At 39.2% G+C, this 8980-nt stretch overlaps 1 protein-coding gene across 1 annotated transcript; it reads right to left on the bottom strand.

The window, feature by feature from the left end:
• Positions 1-2670: 2670 nt before the first annotated feature.
• Positions 2671-8683, bottom strand: LOC130146247 (ovalbumin-like). Its single transcript, XM_056332222.1, has 7 exons — positions 8062-8683; positions 7416-7466; positions 6714-6839; positions 5903-6020; positions 4552-4694; positions 4223-4378; positions 2671-3187 (listed from the first exon to the last, which is right to left on the bottom strand). The coding sequence occupies exons 1-7, from the start codon at positions 8227-8229 to the stop codon at positions 2792-2794; spliced, it is 1158 nt and encodes a 385-aa protein (XP_056188197.1). The 5' UTR covers positions 8230-8683; the 3' UTR covers positions 2671-2791.
• Positions 8684-8980: the final 297 nt, after the last annotated feature.

The following is an 8980-nucleotide window of genomic DNA, read 5'->3' as shown; positions in this document are numbered from 1 at the left end:
TCCTAGGTCCTATCAAAGTCTGTGTTATCTTGGGGGATGGAGGAGGGGAAAGCCAAAACAAGTAGAAAAAGCAAAATGCTGTGTGGTGGAAATGTAAAAACATTCCATCACAGACCACCCAGCACTGGTGCCATGCTGTGTGTACTGGAGTCAGGAAAGAGCATAGCTTTCTTGCAGTAACTTCGCCCTCCAAAACCTTTCACTCTTCTGGTACTCCTCTGTGACAGTTCAGTACAGGTCTGTTTACTTTCTTGCTTCAGTGACAAAGGGAAGAATAATTCATTCCAGAAAGAAACTACCACTTACCATAGACATTACTTCTCTTAGCATGATTATTCTCTTTAGTGACAAAATAAGAGCCTACAAAGCTTTATAAATACACCACAAAGATAATTAGAAAACACCTTCCCATTTCCCATGTATTCTTCGGGGCAGTGCTGTCTCAGTGGGATGTAGAGTCTGCACATACCCAGCTGCCTTCCAAACCACTTATCAACTCCTGCTTCAGAGAGACTAGATGAATCATGGTTTGTGCTGAAGTGTTGTATCTGACCAGTTTGAGTTGCATTCATGAGGGATTATGGGTCATGCTGGTCCCTTTCTGGCAGAAAACTAGTTTCAATATTGTATTTTAGCCCAGAGTTAGGAAAAACTGTCATCCCTCATCTCTCTGTAAGCAATGAACCAACTCTGATCAAAGAATTACAGAATCATAGAACACCTCAAGTTGGAAGGGACTCATAAGGATCATTAAGTCCAACTCCCTGCTCCCTGCAGGACTGCCTAAACCAAACCCAAACGACTAAAATCATTGTCCAGATGCTTCTTGCACTCAGACAGGATTGGTGCTGTGACCACTTCCCTGGGGAGCCTGTTCCAGTGACCCACCACCTTCTCAGTGAAGAACCTTCTCCTAATGTCCCATAGGAACTTCCCCTGACACAGCTTCATTCCATTTCCTGCTGTCCTGTCACTGGTGGGCCAGAGAGAGCAGATCAGCACCTCCCCCTCCACAGCCCCCTGCCCTGAGGAAGTTGTAGGCTGCCATGAGGTCACCTCTCAGCCTTCTCTTCTCCCAGCTGAACCAGCCAGGTGACCCCAGCTGCTCCTCGTAAGTCTTGCCCTTGAGGCCTGTCCACCATGCTTGTTGCCCTCCTCTGGACACACTCTCACAATCTGATGTCCTTCTCATACTGAGGTGCCCAAACCCCCCTAGTACGTGAGGTGGGACCGCACCAGCACAGTGTGGAATGGGACAGTCACCTCCCCTGACGGGCTGGCTGTGCTGTGCTTGGTGCGCCGCAGGGCACTGCTGTCCATGCTGGCTGCCAGTGCTGCCCTGTAGCCAGTCCCGTGCCCGTGCAGCGCCAATTCACACTCCGAGTTGAGGTGTTCATGTGTTGGGTGTCTGCACAGAGATAGGTGCTAGGCAGTAAATCCATACAGTGAGCACATCTCTTCACACATACTACAACATTTTAAATATTTTGAATAATTGTTGACAATTACATTTAGTCACACAGTTCTTATTGGTTCTTGCAAGCCTCATCTCCGTTTGAAGGTACAGTGTTTGGTTTTTTCACCTTACATGTTCTGTGGGGAGGGGGCGTTGTTAGTAGTGGGCTTCCTTTCCTCGAGGCTGGATCTAGTTAGGATGGTTCACACATAGTTCAAGTAATTTTCTGATTAGTCTCATTAACCATTTGGTTCACTTTGAGCTTATCTTGTTACTTATTAGCTTAAGTATTTATGCTGTCTATTCTCCCAAGGCCATGTTTTGTTAACTGTTCATAAGCATTAATTAACACCCTCTGTTTTTCAAACTCTTTTTTTTGTTTTTCACTATAGATATTTACATATTTTGTCTAAATTTCAAGTTAAATAACAGACTTCTATTAATCACATATCTGCCAGCCAGTCAACTATACCAGGGCACACTGTTGACTCATATTCAACTTGTCATCAACCCAAACCCCCAGATCCTGTTCTGTGGGGCTGCTCTCCAGCCTCTTGTCCCCCAGTTTGTATGTATAACCAGGATTAGCCTGTCACAGGTACACTTAAAATACTCCAAATGAAATATATTTGCTTAAACATGTTTTTATTATGATTAAAGGAGCAAAAAGGTACCTCTGCAAGACCCATTACATATGGATACATGGAAAACAATTTCATTAATAACATGTCATGATGATTGAGACAAAAAGACTTAAGGAGAAGTATGAATTACAATATTTCTATAATACGTCTTTAGAAAGTGAGGAAGAGCTTTGCAGTATCAGGAGCACAAAGAAAAAACAATTGCCTTGTCAGTGTAGGAATGGTTGGTGACAGTTTAGAGTTTAATCTGGGAGCTTTCAAGTGACTATCTGCACAGGAGTCACCACAAAGCTTAGCTGTTAGAGAAACGTGACTTAATAAGAAGGCTGCATTTTTTTGCATAAAACTTCTGCTGATATATGGGGTTGTATTTTTTCAGTGTGATGATTTGGCCCTATTATTGTTAACTTGCGCCAGGAACATCTCTGTTCACAGTAATGTTTTATTTGGGTCCAATTTTTATTCTCTTAACACTTCATCTATGATTAAATAACATTACTGTGCAGGAAAGAAAAGCAAATGGCTTTGTTATGACATGAATAATGTCTCTCACTAAACTTTTTTTTTAATAAACCCTTCCGGTTCTAGAAAATACCGATGAAAGAGGGGATATGTGTTTCTTTTTACCCTTGATATTGCAGTGCTTTGGGTCTTGCTGTGAGGGACAGAAATTTTTTCAGCTTTCTTCTTTTTAAGGGGAAAAGCATCTGCCAAAGAAGAGAATGCTGTTGGTTGGGTTGTGCTTGATCAAGAAAAGGAAAGGGTGGTCAGCCTTAAACTCTTCAGAGACACTTGTAACTTCTGTCCCAGCTTCTGTTGAGCCTACCACCTCACTGCCTGCTTCAGAGATTTCCACAAATGCCTCATGGACAGCTTCAGACACCTTCAGCTTCTCTGCTGAAGAGATGCCAGAGAGATTGGCTGAAGAGCTGAACAGGTCGGTCATACCCAAGGCCATCAAGACACTTGTGAGGTTATATTTTTCCTCAATCTTCATGTGGGGGAAGTACACTTTAATTTTCTTCTCTTCCATAATACTAGAACTGGTCCATTCCATGAGTTTTTCAGAGGTGATTGAAGCTTCAAGCTGCAAGAAGACAAGCAAATGAGATCTCTGGGATGAGAACACAGCTTCCTTTGTGGCAATGCAACACTGTAAGTTTGGTGTGTTGCGTTTTTTTTTTCTTTTAAACTGTTCTTGGCATGGCATTTTTTTCTAGGTATATACAGATTAATGTATCGTGGAAAGGAAAACAAACTATGACTCTTTCTTCTCTGCTCTGTCCTGCTTTCTGTTTGTTTAATAGGGTTACTGCCAATTAATTTTCTGAAAGAGATGGCTACTTGGGAAATTGCACCTAAAGCTCTTCCCTATTGTCTTCTTTGCTTGGGAAATATATTTCAAAAATTATTCTATGTTTTTGAATTGTAAGCTCTATCTACATTTAAGACCTCCGAGTAACCAGGTGTTAATGGTAACCAATTACTAACACCTGAACTATCAGTTATTACTGAGGAAATTTGGCTGTGTTCAAATGCCTCTTCATTTTTATAGGTTAGATTCTTTCAGTTAGCATATAAACATTTCAATGAACTCACATTTGTTACATGACTTTTCCTATTCAGACTAACTACAGTCCTGCTAATGACAATATCCTATGCCTGTATTCTGTTCATATCAACAATAGTATGTTATGTACATTTTATTTTCTGAAATTCCTTTAACCATTCCAGTACCCCTTATTTTCAGTTTTTAGACAGTTTAATTTTTGAAGGTATGAAGGAAGCATGTTGAGCACTGCCAAATCAAACAATAACTACAACTAGTAAAGCTAACATGAACTTCCCAGGAAGCTCCTCAGTGTGCAGGAATGGAGATACAAAACCTCTGGAGTTCAGGCTGCTGGAGTAACAGCTGGTTAGCTGAGAAGAATCTGTTCTTCAGTGACCAGTATTTAACCCACTAAAGCAGTTCCTGTGCTTCTATACAACAATCCCATGTTGCCGGTGTTCAGCTCTGTGCTGGTGAAGTGTTTTAGGATAACTCTATTGTGACAGGCTTTGCAGCACCTAAATTTCGTTGTGTTTATGGTTTTCTGAAACTCAAATGCCACAGCCATACCTGCTCCAGGCCAGAGACATCATCAGGCAACACAACCACCATGCTCAACTGTCCGCTGGCATATGGAAGCTCCAGGATCTTAATTTTGTCAGAAGCCATCACTGCCACTTTAAATGAACCAACCTGATACATCATCTGCACAGGTTTGCTTTCTTGCTGCAAAAACAAGATAATATAGTTTTCACAAGAATTATTCCTATAGTGTAGAAATGTCTACTTAGGGTTAAAACTATTGATTGCCCTTCTTGAAGAAGATTGTAAAACAACTTGTATACTCTATTCATAAATTCTAGGAGATTACACCTTTAAGGTGGTATATGCTCATGTACCTCAGTCATTCTGAAAGGCACTGTCTGGGTGTCTTCATCCTTAAATGCTTTCTCCCACATTCCTTTGAAGTAAATTGCATTGACAAGGACCATTTCAGTCTCGAGATCCACAGCGCCCGGCTGAAGGATGTTTTTGATCATTCCTTTAAGAATGCATAGGAAAAGAGAACACATGTATATATACTTCTGTGTATAACCCATCTTAGTTGGCAATCACAATGTTAAATGAAGGGTATAGGATTTGTGGGGAGGAGGGTGTAGGGCAGGGACATTGTTTTGTTTTTGCAACTGTAATCTTGTGTTTCCAAGGTTGATTTGCTCACTGCTGTTGGTAATAGCTGTTGTTTCCCTCTCTGTAAAGAAGTGTAATGAGAGATATAAGACCCAGAGATTTACTTATTACAAAATAAGTAACAAATAAGTTTACAAAATAAACCTGTATATGTTATGACAATGGGAAGAACCATTGCAACCTTTTATCTCAGGATGGTCTCCAACCCAAACAGTAAGCATAAATACTTCTTGCTTGAAACCGATGTTGAAAGGAGATGTCTATATAAAGAAGGTAGCAGGAAAGGAAACCAGAATTTTACTCTGCTTTCTTGTTATACTTTGTTTTTTTTTTATTCAGCAGTCCTCATGCACATAGCAAGCTCATCCCTTAGTTCTTTCCCACCAGTAGCTTTATCATGGCCTGGTTTTCTCCTTCAAAGTATGACACCACGCCAGAAGTTGTGTGACTGTGAATATTTTCATTTAGGTTAAAATTCAACATCTTTTATCTGTGTTTACTGTTCAGGCTATATGTTTCGTGCATGAAGGAAAGGAGTATTTTGAGGTGTCCAGGAAGAAACTGGAAGAATGGAGGCACCACATGGAGATGCAGTGGAGTAAAAATCCCAATTGTGATGTACCTATTTCTATGCATTTCATACACATCTGTGGTTTTCCATTGTCCTTTACATGTTAAGATTTCTCAAGTACCTTATGACTGTATGCCCTACTCAATAGACACACAAAAATTCTGGGGAGCTTGAGGGCAAAGTGCACTGGTCAAAGGATATCCAGATTCTTAACATTAGTGTCAGACCCCTTGTCAATGTGTACAGAGCATATTCTAGTGCTGTCTCTTTACATACCTGCAAAGCCCCTACAGATATAGAGGTCTTCTAAAAGGAACGTGTCTGAGGAAAAATGGTAGTTTCATATCTGGTAACTGATCTACTACCCAAGAGAAGGAATAGAGGGAGAGGTTTGGGGTTTTTTTGTCTCCTGACTTAAGCATTCTCTTATGCTGTCTGCATGGTGGCAGAAGGGAAAATATTTATGCTGATATTTGGCTTGCTCTTACCATTTGTCTGACTTTCAACCCAGGAATTTATGAGGTCTCTGGCTTGATCTGCAGCTGTTTGAAAGCTGATAGTTTCCAAGCCTCCTTTATACAGTTCCTTCACACATTGTAAGTATTCCTGCAAACGAAGAGTATGCAGTTTTCAGATCAGCATGCCAAAGAATTTTGTACATGTGAAATGCAAGACTGAAATTAAGAGATATTAATATTATGCTTGTTAAGACTAATTGGTAAGCCATGGGTTTAGATTATAAGCATCTTAAGATTTGATATTCATTGCTACAAGCAAGAGTATATGCTCACATTTTAAAAAATATTTTCCAAACTGAGTTTGATCCACAAATGGCATTCAATTCCATTGAAGTATGGTGTGTTTTTTTTTAATTTGCCCAATTTTAACTTTATTTTGCAATGATATTTTTCCTTTAATTTCAAATTAAATATTCCTTTCAATGGGAAAACTTGGAATATTTTTGAGAACCTGAAGTTATTTTTCAGGTTTGTTTTACAAGTTGAGAAAACAGTTGGAGTTAACCGTTGTTTTGTTTTCTGACAAAAGTTATCTTTACTAATTATACCTTGACATGATCGGATCATGATTGTACTTTGCACAAATATCTTTTTGGATAGGCACATTTTTTCTCAAGACTGTAGAGGGTTAGGGCTGTAACAGACAGAAGTCATGAATCCTTTCTTCTATATGGAAGAAAACTTCTTTAGCAGAACCTAGACTTCTGACAGTGCTTTTGCATTACAGAATGGTACAGCTTTGACACAGAATACACTCAGATCAAATTTTAGAGCAACTCACCGGTAGGATTGAGTATGCCTCTTCAGCATAAAGTCTACTGGCAAAGCTGAGTGAATAATTGTCACTTGGTTTGGTGATTTGGGTGAACATGTCTTTAAGTGAGTGGATGCTTGCAGATGTGACACACTGAGTACAAATAAAAAGGTAGATGATGTTATGCTTGGTTTAGTATTTAGTAGGTTTTTCACAACATATGAGAAGACTAGAGTAGTTCAGACACTTCTGCTTACAAAACTGTTGTTCATCCTGTATGTTTTGTTGCTATAACTACACTGATGTAGTAATTTTATAATATATACAATTATGTGCCATTTTTCTACTGTAATTTCCTCATACCTCTCTCAAGGGGACTCTTAATTACCTGCTACAGTAATCTAGCACAAGCAGATCAGGTAGGTTTTCCATTCCCAACCAGTCCCATTTAACAAGTAACTTTCAGCTACCTTACTTAAGCATACAAATATCTATTTTTTTCCCTATTTGCCCGATTTTATGGTGCTGGGTTTCATCTTATACTTGTTCTGAATCCTCTATTACCTCCCTTCTCTTTCTATTCTTATGAACAAAGTGTTTCCCAAACTGCTGGATACAGAGCACTAACTGCTCGTCAGAGAGGGGTCAGATCTACCAAGAGATTGCTTTATCTGCTAGATTGTGCTCCCATGAGAAAGTGACATAGAGAAGGAGATGAAATTTCTGTACCTGAGATTCAATAGCCTCTCCAAAGCCTGCAATTTTATCAAAGTGAACAACCTGTAATTGAAAACAGCAATAGTTGAAATAACAGATATGACAAGAAGACATTATGCAACTGAGATTAACATGTTTGAAATAAAACCGTTGGCTAACTGAGAATCTGGATGTCACTAAAAGGTGCAAGCCATCTGTACCATCTGTGAATAGCTGTGCCTACTCTTGCCTGCTTAAATGATCTCTTTTTCTATTGAACATCTAGTAATCAGCTCCAGTGTGTGCTATTAACCATGCTAACTTTCTTCCAGGTAAGAAGCCAGCTACTCTTTATGAAGGAAGTGAGAGCTTTAGGAAACTTGTGAAACATTTTGCAGTCTGGAGACATGTTTTGGCTCTTTACCTGGAGATTTCATCTACTTCCCTTCCTCTAAATAAAGGACCACTGAAATGTATTGCTTTGTTTAAGAATCCTACTGCTACCAATGATAAAATTAAAACTGAAATCCAGTATCAAGATTTCTGGCTGATGCATTTGTTTAACCCTATGGGAGTTTAAGATGGCTGGAGCTTTTGATAACCCTGAACCCAGATGTTTTAAAAGTGCTGTGGCTCTGTTGAGCAGCAGGAAGGTTTAAATTCTTAACTGTAGCCTCACCTTATCTATCTGAGCTTTGGTATTTTCTCTTGCACCTAGGTAGACCATGGACAGAGCTGAAATGATGCTCAGGGGAGAGTAGAAGATGTTCTCGTTGACATGCTGAACTTTCAGCTCCTTGAATACATCAAAACAAAATTCCACACTTGCTGCACCGATGGAGCCCATTGTGAAACCAATTGTCTAGAGCAAACAGCAGAAGTACAATGACAATGACTGAATATTGTACAAACACAGCACAATGCACTTTAATTGTAATTTTTAGGCAGTGAAATATAAACAACTAGTTTCTCATTCAGTGGTAACATGCCTATTACTATGCTCACCTCTCATGCATGTCAGAAACTCTATATTCATCAATCTATTTCCTTCTGCATTTGTATTCAGTTGCCTTTTTGGCAGTACAGTTCCTCAGGGGTCTTAAATCTGTATGTGATTTCCGTTTACCTTTTCAAAACAGTCAAACAACAATTACCTGTACTTATTTTCATTCAGTGAAGGCTAGAATTCCTTGGTACTTGATAGGACTTTTGATGAAAACAAGAAAATATGATCTGTCTTTGATAAACTTGCAAAGCTGGAAATTTAAAGTGCAAATTTTAGTAGACTTGCTCTAGGTTGCACAGATGTAAGTAAAAGCAGAGGCTGGCTGACTATTTTTATTTCATAAAAATAAACAAGCGCAGTAAAGTATTTGTTACACAATACTCACTGTCAGTAGATCATCAAAGGCTTGTATCTTTACACTAGTTTTAGTAATAGAAGCATGAATAGGCAATATAATTTGCCTGAGGTCACCTAGTCTAGGAGAGAGACTGATGCACAAAATTCATATTCTACTTTCAGATATAGCTTGCCTTGCTTAAATGTATCTATATATACTACACCATAACCTTTCTGAGAAATTAAATTGTTAGAG

The sequence above is a fragment of the Falco biarmicus genome, chromosome 3, assembly GCF_023638135.1.
Source record: "Falco biarmicus isolate bFalBia1 chromosome 3, bFalBia1.pri, whole genome shotgun sequence".
Lineage (NCBI taxonomy): Eukaryota > Metazoa > Chordata > Aves > Falconiformes > Falconidae > Falco > Falco biarmicus.
The sequence above is the reverse complement of the archived record's forward strand: the minus strand, read 5'-3'. Positions and strand labels throughout refer to the sequence as shown.

What these genes read in the sequence shown, in the direction of transcription:
- LOC130146247 (XM_056332222.1), bottom strand. Translation starts at nt 8,229, where the DNA reads ATGGGCTCCATCGGTGCAGCAAGTGTGGAATTTTGTTTTGATGTATTC. An exon ending in GAGAGGCTATTGAATCTCAG is followed by an intron (nt 6,840 to 7,415) that starts GTACAGAAATTT and finishes ATTTGTACTCAG; the next exon opens with TGTGTCACATCTGCAAGCAT. An exon ending in GGTTGAAAGTCAGACAAATG is followed by an intron (nt 4,695 to 5,902) that starts GTAAGAGCAAGC and finishes GCATTCTTAAAG; the next exon opens with GAATGATCAAAAACATCCTT.